The sequence below is a fragment of the Lynx canadensis genome, chromosome F1 (genome assembly GCF_007474595.2).
Source record: "Lynx canadensis isolate LIC74 chromosome F1, mLynCan4.pri.v2, whole genome shotgun sequence".
Classification (NCBI taxonomy): Eukaryota; Metazoa; Chordata; class Mammalia; order Carnivora; family Felidae; genus Lynx; species Lynx canadensis.
In genome coordinates this window covers 17,176,754-17,192,508 of record NC_044319.2, presented here as the reverse complement: position 1 = coordinate 17,192,508, position 15,755 = coordinate 17,176,754, and the positions used below count along the sequence as shown (strand labels likewise).

At 49.4% G+C, this 15,755-nt stretch overlaps 1 protein-coding gene across 2 annotated transcripts in view; it reads left to right on the top strand.

The window, feature by feature from the left end:
* The window catches only part of TNR (tenascin R), a 414,724-nt gene that overhangs the window by 315,078 nt on the left and 83,891 nt on the right, over nt 1-15,755 (top strand). For both annotated transcript variants that reach the window (XM_030303382.1, XM_030303381.1), the window contains exons 3-4: nt 8,502-9,063; nt 11,564-12,040. In XM_030303382.1, the coding sequence (XP_030159242.1) occupies nt 8,565-9,063; nt 11,564-12,040 (976 nt within the window). In that variant the 5' untranslated portion in view covers nt 8,502-8,564. The remainder of the gene's footprint in view (nt 1-8,501; nt 9,064-11,563; nt 12,041-15,755) is intronic.

Here is a 15,755-nt window from a genome sequence, read left to right as displayed (position 1 = left end):
CTGGGGATCACCTCTCCTTCCCAGCCCAACAACCTACACGCTCACTTTTTCTCTCCCATCTCCTGTTGTTGTGTTTCCCGAGGAATTTCTGCCCGTCTTCATCTCTGGTGTCTCCTGTCTGAGTCTAGGGGAGAAAAACAAGAAAAAGAAAACCCCAAAGGCATAGCTTCATTTTGAGTGACTAGTGCCTCGTCTCCTGGTCCCCCACCCCCACCCCCACCTTCTGGAGGCCAGGTCTCCTCTCCCTTCTCTGGGCATGCTTTTCCATCACCGGCGCAAAGCTCTTCAAGGTGAACAGACAGAGCCAGGAGAGGGCCTGTGGAGGTGGCCAAGGGAAAGAAAAGCCACCGGAGAACGACTTTATCTGGGGCAAGAGCTCCAGCCGAGCCGGGTGACCCCGGCCGTGCCCGCGGGGGCCTCGGGAGAGCAGCGGGCACCTGGTAAACAGGGCACCAGCTCGCCTGGAGGACCGGCCTGCTCTCCGCCTCTTACAAATTACCCAGAGACACCTCTGGTGCCGGCCCCGATAATTACATTGATAAGGAAGCGGGGTAGAGGAAATGAATCAATGGCCCTGCACGGATTTCCTGAGTATCAATCTGCCGAATTACCGCAACTCTATTGCACTCTCGTTTGGAGGGTCATTAGCTATCTGTCTTGCTCACAACTGCTGGCGTGTCACCGAGGCCTGGGTGTGCTCACTGTCCCTCAGGGTTACCTATGCTCACTCTGCCTGTAGGAGTCTCGTCTGGTCCTCTCGCCGGCCTGGCGTGCGTCCGTTTTTCCTTCTCCATCTCCTCTGCTTTTCCCTCCTGCCTCCCCTACCCCCCAGCGTTCCCGCTTTCACTGGCCCATGCTGACCCTCGTCCTGGAGTCTTATTAACTGTAGTTGGAGGAGTCATCAGAGAGGGGGGGAAGACCACGAGGGCACAGGGAGGCTCCTCTGATCCCCTCTGGCCCGGGTCACCTTTGGTCACAGATTCTGCGTCTAGCTTACAGGTGAAACCACCGAAGCCAGGTCGTGGGTCTCAGAGCAGGTGGGGCCCCTCTGAAGGAGACAAGCCTACCAAATGTGGCGCTCCCGGATACGCCATGGGATTAGGCCTTGCCTACCAGCGTCACCGAAAAGCGCCACGGAGAGAGACCGCGTGCAAAACAGTCGATATTCTTTGTTGGGGTAGGAGGCGGAGGTAGAGAATGAGGCCAGAAGGGGAGGCTTCAGGGACGCAAGAAAGAAAAGCCGCTTGGAAGTAATTAAGTGACATGAGCTTAGCAGAACTGAGGGCACATTTATTCAGTCAGCATTAAACGAACGTCTGCTTCGCTCCCCTTCTCCCTCAGCAACGTCAGATGAAGGGAGAAAAATGGAGCCCCTCCTGCCATTCAGTCCACCCTCTGTCTCTGCCTGCCCCAGAGCAGCCACAGCAGCCACACAGAAGTGCAGATACAAGAGAGAAGCAGACAGGCCTGTGCTGTGGCCTGTGGTGTACTTGGGGCCGAGCCGTGTGGGCAGCACGCCGGCGGGAGCCTGTGCAGGCCCCGATCTCTGTAACCACTCAGAAAGCATACGTTTTTAAATGTCCCCCAGCCCCTCTAAGATCAAGGTTTACTGGTTCAGAATTGTTCTTGATTCTTTGGGACACGGTCGAGGCTGGGCACTTGTGAGTAAAGAGCCATCAGACAAGACTTCCCTCCGGTGGGAGAGACTAAAGCAATTTCTGGGGTAGCTGCCTGCAGTGGTGGAGAAAACATTAAGCTAAAAGTCATCGCTGTCAGGACGTCCTAAAGATGATCCCAGGAGAGGAAAGTGTTGATTTTCAAGAACTCTGAGTCTCTTCATGAGAATGGTGTGTGGCCACTAATTAAAGCTGGCTGAAGACAGTAGTTAGGAATACAGACGATGGTCAGCAAGATCTGGTTCAGTCTTGGCTCCTCTGCTCATTAGCCGTGCAATCTTGGCCAAATGCCTTGGCCTTTCCTGAAGCTCATTTCCTCGTCTCAGATAATGGAAAGAAAGAGGACCGAGCATGTTAGCAAAATCACCGCAGGGCCCTGCTGGTTGTTTACAGAGGTCTGATGGATGGATGCCTCTTTCTGGTTGGCTGTTGCCCGAGCCATGCCTGTTGCTAAATATCTTGCCTCCTAAACCTCACCCCTCCCTTGTTTATGGGATTATTGTCCGGAATGGATACAACAATATAAGAAAAATGCTTAGCTTGGCGCCTGGGACATGCCCAATTAGCTGTTGGTTTTGTTATAGATTGAATTGCGTCCTACAAACAATATATGGTAAAGTTCTAACCCCCAGTACCTCAGAATGTGACCTTATTTGGAAATAGAGTCATGCAGACGTAGTTAAGATGGGGTCATACTGGAGCGATGGGCCCCTAAAACAGTATGACTGATGATGATCACGTGAGACACAGAGGAGAAGACAATGTGACAATGGAGGCAGAGATTGGAGTGACCCATCTAATCAAACCCGAGAATGCCAAGGACTACCAGCCATCACCGGAAGTGAGGACAGAGGCATGGGAGAGATGTTCCCTCAGAGCCCTCAGAAGGAACCAGTCATGATGATACCTTGATTTTGGACTTCCTCCAGTCTCCAGAACTACAACACAATAAAGTTCTATAGTTTTAAGTTAGTCAGTTGTGGTGATCTGTGACCGCATCCCTAGGAAACGAATATAGTTTTACAGTAAGTAGATGCCTCAAAGACACATGAGACCATGAATTCATAAAGTAGCGGCAAAGAGAAGATCGTAATGTTCATTTTAGTTCACCCTCTCATGTGATGCTTGAAAGTCCATCTTCAGCATTCTCATTAAGTAGTCTTTTGGCTTGTGCCTAAATACCTCCAGTGACGGGGAACTCACTACCCATAATGACAGCTCAGTAGTTCTGAAGGTTAGAAAAATTATTCTTTATATGGAGCCCAAATCTGTTTCCTTGTAGATTACCCCAGTTGACGGAAACTACTTCCCTCGGACCTTTTGCCATACAAAAGTCCAAACCTGGGGCGCCTGGGTGGTTCAGTCGGTTAAGCATCCGACTTCAGCTCAGGTCATGATCTCACGGTTCATGGGTTTGAGCCCCGCATGTCTGTGCTGACAGCTCAGAGCCTGGAGCCTGCTTCAGATTCTGTGTCTCCCTCCCTCTCTGCCTCTCCCCTGCTTGCTCTCTCCCTCTCAAAAATAAATAAACATTAAAAAAAAAAGTCCAAACTTTCAGCATTCAACAGCCTTTCAAATACTTACATTCACTGAGCAAGAACATTCATGTTCTTGTACATATCAGAGTTTTAGCAAACGCAATGTCTTTTTGTGTATGACAAGCTTCTGCTTTCTCTACCGGAAGAGTAATCCATTAAAATCCAGTTTAGTATCGTCTCCTGATGGGCTATTACGCTGCTGGAAAAACCAGTACCAAAATCTGTGCCTCAAAGCCAGAAGCTTACTTCTCTCTCACCTACTGCCCATCCACTCCGGGTCAGCAGGGGCACTGTGTGTGTTGTAGTCACTGAGGGGACCCAGACTGAGAAAACAGCCACCGTCTCGAACGCTGACAGCCACTAGGCGAGGGGGAGAGCTCTGGAGGGTCTCTCGTCAGCCACCAGCAATGAATGCACTAACCCGGAAATGACACACTTCACTTCCTCAGAGCTCAGGTGTCAGTTCTAGTGGCCTGGCCACACCAAGCCAAAAGGAGGCCAGAAAATGTAGTCCTACCACGTGTCTGGAAAGCCAGGCCAGAAATACTTGGCAAAGGGAGCTGACAATTATGCTACCCCTTCTGCGTAGCTGTCCCTGCTACCCCTGACTGGCTTGTATTACCTGCAGCCTCCTCTGGGCGTTCTGTGTATTTGCTCGTCGTGGTAATGATGATATTACACTGTTTTGTGTTTCCATCTTCTCCACAAGGCTGAGAGTTTCTCAAGGATAGGGACCAGGTCACAAGAAGTGTTTGGGGATGAATTTTAGAAGAGTGACCCTATAGCCCCAGTAAAAAGCCAGAGCCCTAATAGTGGTTTACAAGGTCATATCTGGCCCCTACTACTTCTCGGACCTCACCTCCTCACCTCTGCTCCTTCCTTCTTCACTTGGCCACAATCTCACTGTCACTCAGACTCACTGGTCCAGCTCCAGCCTCAGAGCCCTCACACTCGCTGTTCCCTGTGTCTGGAATGCTGTTCCTCAGCCATGCACGTGGCTCACCACTCCACTTCTTTGAGGTCTCTGCTCAGCTGTCACTGTCTCAGAGAAGCCTTCCCTGACCATGCCCTGTAATATCAGCATGATTTCTCCTGCCCTGTTAGCTCCCTCCCCCCTCACCTTTTCTTTTTTCCCACAGCAGTGGAGTCTTACCACTTGCTGATACAAACACACCTCAAATGCATCTTACATTACCATTCATTAAATACCATATAATATGCATTCTATGATACATTGTATGTGATACACAGGTTCCCCTGCTATCTGAAAATAGAGCCTTCCTAGGAAAGCTCCCGGAAGCTGAAATGGCATAAAGTGAAAAAGCAATTACCGTTAATTTATATGGAAAAATTGGCGAGCATTCCCAGACCCCCAAAATAACCTCTCTTAAGCTTTTCTAATACCTTATGACACATCTCACTAACGGATGCACGAAATACATTGAGATAAAGCACAGATGCCCACACAGTCCAAAGCTCCAGCGGATTGATGCCTGGATGCCCAGCGTCATTCCGGGAAGGAGCTGGGCAGTGGCGCTCTCCCTGCTTGAGGTGCGCTCTGCCTCTGTGACGGCTCACTGCACAATCAACGCTGAACACTATTTTAGCTTGTTGCCTTATTTCCTAAAGGCAAAAATCCTTTTCAGAACTCTTCCCCAGTGCAAACTGCCAGAGTGGAAACTTTCAAAAAGCAAGAGATACCTGCACACAATTATTTTCACCGTATATCACCCCCAATGCACACGCCCCCCCATGCACCCCCAATGCACACGCGCGCACACACTCATGCAAACACCCTTGGATGCAAATTCTGTGAATGGAGGAAGCAGCATTTGGCAGATACTCAATAAATATCTGCCAAATGAAGGAAAAAGGAACCAGTATACTTCCCAGGTCTTCACTGCTCTGGACCCACATGCCAAATTCCTCCCTGTGACAAGACTGAGTCCCTTCAACATCCTGGCCACCCCGAAGGGATCAGTGATCAGTGCAGTACAGAGCCAAACAGCCCCTTGCTTCTCCTTTATTTTCTGTATTTCAACTCATTAAGCCTAAATTTAAAAGATTTTGGAACTTGCAAATAGCACAGTGTCGACTGACTCATAGCAAGTTTGGTTATTGACTAAGATCTTAAGTGTTTTTCACACATAAAGCCAAACTTTCTCTCCATAAATATTTTTGTAGTTGTTTTGGATCTAAGTGTAGGACCTGACATTTTTCCATCTTCATTTTCCTGTCACTTGCCTTCCTTTCCATTTATAACATCATCTCTTCTTTCACTTATTTATTGAGTGTCTACCGTGTGCAAAAAAGCTGTATTGAATGCAATGGGTGTTAGGTGGCAATTCTACAGTTTCCGGGGGCGGGGGTGGGGGGGGGAAGCTATTCAGCAACATCAACATGGATCAGACGGACCAACTCTAGTTCAGCAAGAGAGACAGCCTTCAGTGTACGAGTGAGCATCAGTGACTGGTAGCAGAGGCGTTTCTGGGAAGCTTTGGATGACAAGAGGGCACAAGTGTCACTCTAGGGAGGCACCGGCTGGAGCACCTGGAAATGGAAAGCAAGCAGCACCTCGGATTGAGAGCTTGGAAAGAGCTGACAGCAATGAGAGCAATTTGGTTCAGACGTGTCACTCCATCCATCCCCAAGGGTGATGTAGCTCATTTGGATGTGACCGGCGGAGCACCGCCTCCCACATGACTCCAAGGACCTCCCCCCTTCTATGAACAAGGGGGTGCTAAGATGGGGCTTTCCTGCTGTCCATGAGCGGAGGAGACTTCTCACATGTTCCAGTGATTTCAGGGCAGTCCTTGGATTGGGGAAGAGTCAGAACAATTATTCTACTTGTCTGCAAACCACACTTATTTCAATGAATAATTAGCAATTATTTTAATGAATGCCAGGTACTAGGTAAGCATTATACAGATAACAACTCAACCATTACTGTAATTCCATAAGAGAGGTACTGCCATAATCCTCATTTTATTTTATTTAAGTGTATTTATGTGTTTTGAGAGAGAGAGAGAGAGAGCACCCGGGAGGGGCAGAGAGAGGGAGAGAGAGAGAATCCCAAGCAGGTTCTGCACCATCAGTGTGGAGCCCCACAGGGCTCAGACTCACGAACCGTGAGATCATGACCTGAGCCAAAACCAAGAGCCAGACACTTAACCAACTGAGCCACCCAGGTGCCCCAATCCCTGTTTTATAGATGGAGAAACAGAGGCACAGAGGCTAAATGATCTACGTACAGCTAGAAACCAAAGGAGCTGGGTGTGAACCCAGACAGCCTGGCTCCAGTGCCTGTGGTCTTAACAGCTCTGTTCTGCTTCCTCTTCATACTGGAAACAGGGACAGGTTATGGTCGCATATATAACGTCAAGGTGGCTGAGTAATGAGACATGATGGTTTTAAAATTGTTTTCAATGTTTATTGATTTTTTGAGAGAGAGGGAGAGAGAGAGCAGGGGAGGGGAAGAGAGAGAGAAAGACACAGAATCTGAAGCAGGCTCCAGGCTCTGAGCTGTCAGCACAGAGCCCAACACGGGGCTCAAACCCACGAACCGTGAGATCATGGCCTGAGCCGAGGTCAGATGCTTAACCAACTGAGCCACCCAGGTGCCCCGAGACATAGTTTTTATACTAGTCACTAATACAGATTACTCCTACCAAAATCAACCCTCAGACATTGTTCAGTTGAGAATAATGGATGGATGAGAATAGTGAATAACTTAAAGATAATAGAAGGAGATAAAATAACTTGGAGAATGATTCAACCCTTTGCTCACTGGTCATTTACTTATTAATTCATCTGTTTATTCACCCTTCCATGCGTCCACTCATTCATTCAACAGCCACGTCCCGAGCACTTTTGCTGCCCTAGGTGCACGTCAAACGCTGCAGAGAAGACGTGGTCTGACCGGAATGGATTTAGCAGTCCAGGTGGGGAGAAACAGGCAAAGGAAACCCAGGTCTAGTGTGAGAAATGCTGTCAGAGGGGCTCCGCGAGGAGAGCGGGGGTTCACTTCGCCTCACTGGGGGAACAGAGCAAGGGATAGGAGGGAACAGGCGAGAGAAGGCTTCAGGGAGGAAGGAACCTTGGACCTGACCCTAGCAAAACTCTCTAATTTCAATATTCCTGGGAAGATCCTAGTGTGAACACAATTTCCAGCAGAGACGACAGAGAATTGAACATGCTTCTCAAGGAATGAGATGGAGCACAGCAGTCAAGATCACAGCTTTTGGAGCCGGTCAGCTCTCCAGGCAGAGCTGCCTCCATTATGAGATGGGGACAGTCACCGGGCCCCTTCGTGGGGCTGCCTGCGGGGCAGGAAGATCCCGTGCAGGATGCACAGTGCAGTCTGGACACCGCGCACAGTCAGATGGCATCAGCCATCCTTTGTGCCTTCTTCTCAGAGTCAGAGCCACCCTTACCCCGTCCCTCCATCTTTAATCCTCTTAGAAGCTCTAACACTACCTTTAGAACCAAACTTTGTAAGCCTCTTTCCTCTTTTACATAGGGAATAAAAAAGAAATATAATTTCTGTAAAACTGATTTGCATTATAGTAAATTTATTGTTCTCTGTGGTTCTTGGTGACTAGGTAATCAGCAGAGGAGCTAATGCATTATTTTAGCAATTTAAACAGGACCTCGGAAGAAAGGCACCCTGTGGTCACAAAGCACCGGGACTAAACTAATGAGAAGATTAAAAGAAAGTTCGGCTCACACAGTCCCCGATAATCACAAATGTACCCTAGGATTATTAACAACCACAATTACCTGGAACTATATTATCTGCCTGGTTGGTTATTCGAAAGTCAACTTGTATTGAATACATGAGCTTAGAGGAGTTAATAAGTTATTTTGAAGTGGCTGGCGGGGACCCTTGCTAATAAACACGTGGGAAAATATGAGGATGCGCCTGAGGCTCTACGGTGCCCTTTGTCCTACTTCTCACCCAGACGTGAAAGAGGCTCTGAGCAATCCTTGGAGAGTCTGTCCGGCTGTCCTCACAGGTCCTCTTTGCTGGGACCACTTGCCCACCACAGGGGCCAGCCCCATACATTCTAGATAAGTCTTTTGGGAAATCAAGATGTCCTTCAGCAGAAGATCCCTCCCCCTCAGCGACAAAGCTCTGGGCTTTTTTTGACCCTGGTAGCCATTGTCCCTTCCCAGCCTCCCCATGGAAAATCTTAACTGCCTATTCTTTAGCTTTGTAGGATTGTGCCCAGCCGTGGAGCTTGGCACAGCTCTCAGGGGTCATCTTGTTCCGTGGTTTCTCTTGCAGATTCCCGCAGCTCGGTGCTGGGAGCTGCAGGCTGGTCTCGAACCCAGAACTCTGGCCGAGAGGATGGGGGTAGACGGGGAAACGGTGGTCCTGAAGAACATGCTCATCGGGGTCAACCTGATCCTTCTGGGCTCGCTGCTCAAGCCTTCCGAGTGTCAGCTGGAGGTCACCACCGAGAGGGTCCAGAGACAGGCGGTGGAGGAGGAAGGAGGTGTTGCCAGTTACAACGCCTCCGGCAAAGAGCGGCCGGTGGTCTTCAACCACGTGTACAACATTAACGTGCCCCTGGACAGCCTCTGCTCCTCGGGGCTGGAGGCCTCGGCCGAGCAGGAGGTGAGTGCCGAAGACGAGGCATTGACAGAGTACACGGGCCAGACCTCAGACCACGAGAGCCAGGTCACCTTCACCCACAGGATCAACCTCCCCAAAAAGGCCTGCCCGTGCGCCGGCTCCGCCCGGGTGCTGCAGGAGCTGCTGAGCCGGATCGAGATGCTGGAAAGGGAGGTGTCGGTGCTGCGGGACCAGTGCAACAGCAACTGCTGCCCGGAAAGCGCGGCCACAGGTAGGATCTGGGGGCGCACGGGTGTCCGGAGGGGAGCAGAGGCACAGGGGGGACGGCGCACCCACGGAGGGAAAACTGCCCTCGTCTGCAGCTCTCTGTTCATATGTCCCGGTGATCTAAATGCGGTCCCTCCCCGGGGGATTCGGGCCAGGGACTCTCTCCACTGCTCAGCCGGTTTGAAATACATTAACCTGATTTTGGAGGGACGTGTCAGGTAATGGTACATCGGTTCAGCGCAGCAACTTCTGTGGCGAGCGGGGAATCTGATGTCTGTCTTCATTCATCTTTGGTTTTCTCAGGCTGTTGAACTGATACCTATCCATGTTAACCTCGGGACTAGAGAATGCAGGTCCTCTGTTCTCTCTGTCGCAGCGTCTCTCCCATCTGAGTCAATGATAGTCATTTAGGTCTCAGAAGACCTGTCCCCGTCTTCTCCGGCAAGATGGAGGTTTTGCCCCCCCCCCCCCCCCCGCAGACACACACGCAGGTGCACTTGCACACACACACACACACACACACACACACACCTGCTCACACACAATCACAGAGCTCACTGCACGCCCCCAAAGGCTGAGTGTCCAAGAGATTTATTTACGTCTCGCCTCACCCACTCCCGACTAGAGACACTTACGAATTTCTGACTTGACCTCTCTGGGAGAAGTCATTACATCTTCAGAGCCAGACTCCCTGAGTTCAAACCCTGGCTCTGCTACTTACTAGCTGGTGTTTCAGCAAGTTATGGAACTAACCCGTGCCTTCCTTCCCCACCTAACAATGCTGATTACGCTAGAATGGCAGGGGTTATTTAGTATAAGATTTGGGCTCTCCAGGTGAAAGCCTGCCTGCCGGTGAGCACCACGGAAGCAACAGTTATCAGCTGACCCTGAATATACAGAAATTGTGTCAGTTTCCTTCGTGCTCGGTCCTCTCATCCAGCAGGTATCGTAGACCCAGGCCATTCATTCTTTGATGAGAAGAGGGATTCGTCTTTACTGACTTGGGTTCCAGTTTTCACCTCTACAGGGTCTGATATGTCAAGGCCTTCACAGAGAAGAAGCAGGAGGCAGCAGGGATGACCTTTAACGGGGCTGGATGGCCCACGTGTCCAGAGGGTAGCAGACACCTACCAAGATTAGGGGAGGCTTTCGAGTAGTGAAATATTCCACAGGTTTCCATACCTCTTTCGCCTCCCCAAAACTGAAACTGTAAATAAACAATTGGGAAGACGAGAAGAGAAAGTCCAGTTAGTTGTTCAGCCTCCCATTCTTCCTGTTCTTCGGTGAGAACTTTCAGGCTACTTTGCCTTTTCAGCGGAGCTGAGGAATATGGGGAAGTCATAGGTGTTCATGGACATGAACTCTGGGCAGCGTCTGAGTGGGCATTCTACCAGCCTCCCCTCAGGCTCCCCGGCAGACGTGGAAAAATCTACAAGCAAGAATTGTGTGAAACAATGTCAGTGTGGTGTCCCTTCAGACCATGGGGCTACGTAAAGTGGCAGAATTAAAAAAGGATATAACTTACTTGTCCCCAGAGCCAAGTGCAGAGAAGCATGCCAAGCAGGTACTGGGCTTGTGTTTGCTTAATTAGTTTATTTGATTCATGCCAGACAGATAAATCAACCACCGTAGTTAGAGTGTGGTAAAGGCTAGGACAGAGACATGCATAAAATCCAAAAAGATCACAGCGAGCGGTAACTAAATGAGACTGGAGTTATGGGAAGCCTTAGAAGTTACCCTGGTGCTGAGTTGTGATAAATGAGCAGAGGTAGTTAGATGGGGGGGGGGGGGGGGGGGCGGGGAGAGGGAGCAAGATGGGTCTGTAGCACATATGACCCTGTGTCTCAGACTCAGCACTCAGCCTATGTCCCTTGGGTCTCCATCAGTCCCCACAGCCAGCCCCTGGGCGTCTTTGTCACGGACTATCCTTGGTCTGAGGGAACCTCCTTGGCCTGCCCGAGAAGACGAGGGAAGAGCGTGAGCGTTTATACCACCCCAGGACAGCCCTTAAGCCATGATGAGGTTGACCTGCATCCGACCTGTGGCCGGAGCATCCTGAAGGATTAAACCCAGGTTATCCTCCCTACGACTCTGCCCGTTCACACAGGCTTGGGCTGTGGCTTGGCTCCTCCCTCCCTCATCTTCCTCTCTCCCTGACCAGTTTCTCCTGGGAGCACTTTCTCGTAAGTCACCTTGACCTGAGTCCTCATCCGAGGACTACTTCTAGGAAACCCAAGCTAAGACACACTGAAGGTGAGCTCCTGGGGGATGAGGGGCCAGATCTCATTCATCCTTGCCCCCGGCATGGTGCGAGGCATGGGCAACCCAGACTGGGGGAAAATATTTATGCAACTGGTTATGTACCAAACTGGGTGAAGTTTCACTGTCAGCAACACTAATCTGACCAGAGAGCGAGAGGAGGTCTCTGCCTGCCACCCCCCCAACATGCACCACTTACCCGAGGTGCCGCTGCTGCCCTTTGACCTTCTCTTTGGCCGTTGCAGGACAACTGGACTATATCCCTCACTGCAGCGGCCATGGCAACTTCAGCCTCCAGTCCTGCGGCTGCATCTGCAATGAAGGCTGGTTCGGCAAGAACTGCTCTGAACCGTACTGCCCCCTGGACTGCTCCAGCCGGGGCGTGTGTGTGGACGGCCAGTGCATCTGTGACAGCGAGTACAGCGGGGGCGACTGCTCAGAGCTCCGGTGCCCAACGGACTGCAGCTCCCGGGGGCTCTGCGTGGACGGGGAGTGTGTCTGCGAAGAGCCTTACACGGGCAAGGACTGCAGCGAGCTGAGGTGCCCCGGGGACTGTTCGGGGAAGGGGATATGCACCAATGGCACCTGTTTCTGCCAGGAGGGCTACGTGGGTGAGGACTGCAGCCAACAGCGGTGTCTGAACGCCTGCAGCGGGCGAGGACACTGCCAGGAGGGGCTCTGCTTCTGTGAAGAGGGCTACCAGGGCCCTGACTGCTCGGCAGGTAGGAAGGGAGGTAGGAAGTGGAGCTGCATGGGGCGTTGGGCAAACTCACCGGAAGCGGGGAAGAGAGATGGGAGGGATGGTGTATTTCATGCAAAATAATTCCCCGTTGGGCTGTGCTCATTTGCTTTACAAAGAAAGCTGGTTTCTTGAGTCAGTCACAGTTGACGAGGCAGATTTAAGGGGGGAAAGGGCAGGCACCAAGAAAGTCAAGTTTGGCTGAAAGTTGGATCTTACCCCTGCGACTGGAACGACAATGGTAATAATGGTGGCAGCATTGCACTGTCCTTGAGGCAGAAGAAAGCAGAGGGCCACACCGTGGGACCGGCCACTCTCTAACTCAGGGGGTTTCCACGAGCTCCACCTGCCCCAAAATATCCCCTCACCTGTTGCCATATTCCAGGAACACGTCCTTCCCAATGCTACTGCACAGACTCACTAGGCACTCTGGTTATGTCAGAACTTACGTATTGCCAGCGGTTATTCATTTATGAAATGATCTAGTGTCCACGTGGAAAAAAAAAGTCTTTACAGGCAAGGAATGAAATGTAAACAAGAATAAAGTCCTAACAGCATCAAGCAACAACTCACATTCTACCAATTAGTACAGAATATTAAAAGGCTGTGACTTGCTTTGTGCCAGATGACATTGAGCGAATTGGAACCAGCCCCATCTGTAGTCTTACCTCGTGGAAGCTGATACAAAGGTGCTGTCCTGAAATGAACATCTAAATCCAGCAGTGGGAAAAATATTAATATCTCATGGGAGATAGTTCTTTTCAGCTGAAAGCAGATTATTTTCATCATCTCACTTTTATTGCTCATCCTCTTCTAACTAAATCAGTGACTCTTGCTGACACATTTTGTTTTTGTAGCAGGTGAAGTGACTGATCTCGATCCTTTCCATTTACGATCAAATCCATAACAGTGGTTCCGATTGACCACTGGGAAGATTTAAAAATGAAAATCGTAACAAATGTTTTTAAGCCTTCTGATGGACTGTCCCCTGGAAGGTCAACTTCAGTAGCTTTTTGTTCTTCAACATCGCCAGGGACCCCCACCCAGATAAACAGACTAGTCGGACAAGGTTCCCTGAGTTGTGACTTCAACTTAAATTCTCTCAAAAGATCAATGGCAGTAATGAAAAAACGAAAAACAAAAAAACGAAAAAAGCAAGGCAATAACACACTGCTAAGGAAAGGAATCTTTCACATTCCTTCATTTTTTTCCATATTCAATTATCTCATTGAGCCTCCCAATTTTGTTTACTGAACTATCTTTCTAAAAACACAAATAGCTGTTATACCAATTGTTCCAAAGGAAGATTCAAGCAGAAGTTAATCCTCATCACTAAGTTAAGTCTTTGTTTAAATCCCATGTCGGTAGGTAGTCGCTGGGAAGGGGAGGGTGAAACATGGCCCTAGGTTCCATCCACAGGACGAGGCTCCATGAAGCCCATCAGAGGATGCTAAGGGTTGGCTTGAGCCATTGCCATGGATGGCTATTCTGTGGCCCACATGCTTCTCAACAGTGTAGATCTTTGCTGGGCTCTACATACCTGCCATGTTCTTGACCCTGCTTGTCTACAGAAATGGGTCAATTTGCAAACAAAATCTTAACCTGACCCTGGATCCAGACTGAATGGTAGATAAACCCACCTGGCCACTCATGGAAGACACAGCAGCTCCTGGCATAACCGCAGCTCGGTTGACTCCAAACCATGAACACATGTTACCTCCAATACGTTACCTCTGTGCTGTTTGAAGAAGACTTCCGGAGGCCCGGATGAATTACTTCACAGGTTCCCCAAGCATGTGAGGAAGGACAGTTGCATAACCTCCACCTGTTTCTATAGCAACCCTGGAGCCACCACTCGTTGCAGGAGGTGCTGCTCTCAATGCCTGCCTTTCAAACCAAACACTACAGGTCTCTTCCAGAGAAGTATCTAGGTCATTATCTAAAGTGCTACTTTGCTTGCTCTTTGTGAAAAGGCTGTGGGAGAGGGGGCTGTTTACCCACTGTTTGCCATTTCTGGCCAGATGCACACACCACAGCGTCACTGCTTCCCTTGCCAGCAGGAGTGAGGACAGGAGAGAGAACAAGGAAGGTGAGCTCGTGGAGAGCCACAAAATATACCTCTGCACGTGTCATTCTTTTCTCTTTGGCAAGGCCATGGCAAATAGCTGCCCACTGTGTGGGCTTCATTCTGAGCCCCCCCTAGACCACTAGAGCTTGGATACAATTGAATAGTGTCAACAAGGCCACTATATTTGACTCTGAGCCTTGATCTTTGCTCATAGCATGCCATGGGACAAAATCTCAACCTTTCTGCCTCTGTTCTCTGGCCGTGTAAAGATAATAGAACAAAAAATGCATGAATATGAGCACTCAAAACAGGCCGTACAAAGAAGCTACACTGGGCTTCTCATGTTACAAATTTAAAAAGCAGCAGTCCAGAGAGACAGAAAGATTTTTCCAGAGCCAGACCGCTAATTAATGGCGGAGAAAGAATGAGAACCCTGGTCTCCTACCAACTTCTAGCACTCTTTAATCCTCTCCAGGCTGCTGACTAGAGCGGAATTGAAAAATAAAAATTTTAAGAGCCACATACATAAAGAAATAATCTTTTGATAGGAAAGCTGAGCCCTGTCAAATGAGTTTTTAAGGTGTTAGAGGTGGGGTAGAGAAGCACGTTAAACTATTTGTCCACGTCTGCCCCCAGTGAAGGAGGTTAGCACAGGATCTGTCCAGTGAGCTGGCCAAAACTCCCCATGAGTCAGCAGGATTAAAGAACCACCAGAGCAGGGACTTGAAACAATCCAGATTGCTGTTCCCTGGACTTCAGTCAGACCTGCGGAGATCCATCAACGTCAGCCTCTGCCTCTGCCTGCACTGCAGCCAGCCAACCTTTGGTACCTGAAATTACTCGCTCCTTGGAGCAAGACACTTCGTGGAACTAATTCCAACTGCTCTCACCACATATGTGCACAACTGAGGCAAGATCTAAAAAGTCAACGGCATGGAATCTTTGCGGATAAGCAACTCTGATTCTTCAAGCCACAGTTTATTCCTTTTTAATTGTCTGCTCTTCCCCCAAGTTCGAAGTCAGAATCCCAAAGAAAGTAAGACCACGAACATTTTGCTTCCATCCCAGACTCATTGAATCAAGGCATATGGCTGTTCTACAGTGTTTTTTAATAGCTCAATACCATTTCATTTTATGAGAATTACTGACATCCCAGTACACGGCTGCCGCTGAGGCATAGAATGAATGGTGGTGGTCTTGGCTTCTTCCATTGAGCCACGGCCCCCAAGAGTACCTTCCACCACAAACAACACCATTGCTGCTTTCTCATCACAAGTGAAGGCAATGCTTACCACCAGGCTCAGGTCTCAAGATAAAAAACTTGCCAAGTTAAGCTGTCAAGATAAAAAATCCTTCTATACTCCCTTTTTACCTTAAAATCCCAAAATTCTCTGCTTGGATCATTATTCGCTTTATTTTCTGGGAGAATGAACCAAAAAGGAATACACTGACTCATCCCAAGCACTCTAGGAGTTATTGATGACCTGAAATTTGGAATGGCCATTTCTGTGACTATGACAGGAGAAGTCCCACTTAGGCAACTTGGAATCAGTTGTGTTGGATCGCAAGAGGCAAGCAGTAGAGAATCCTTTTTACAATAAGTTTCTTACCTCTAGGATAAGCACCAATC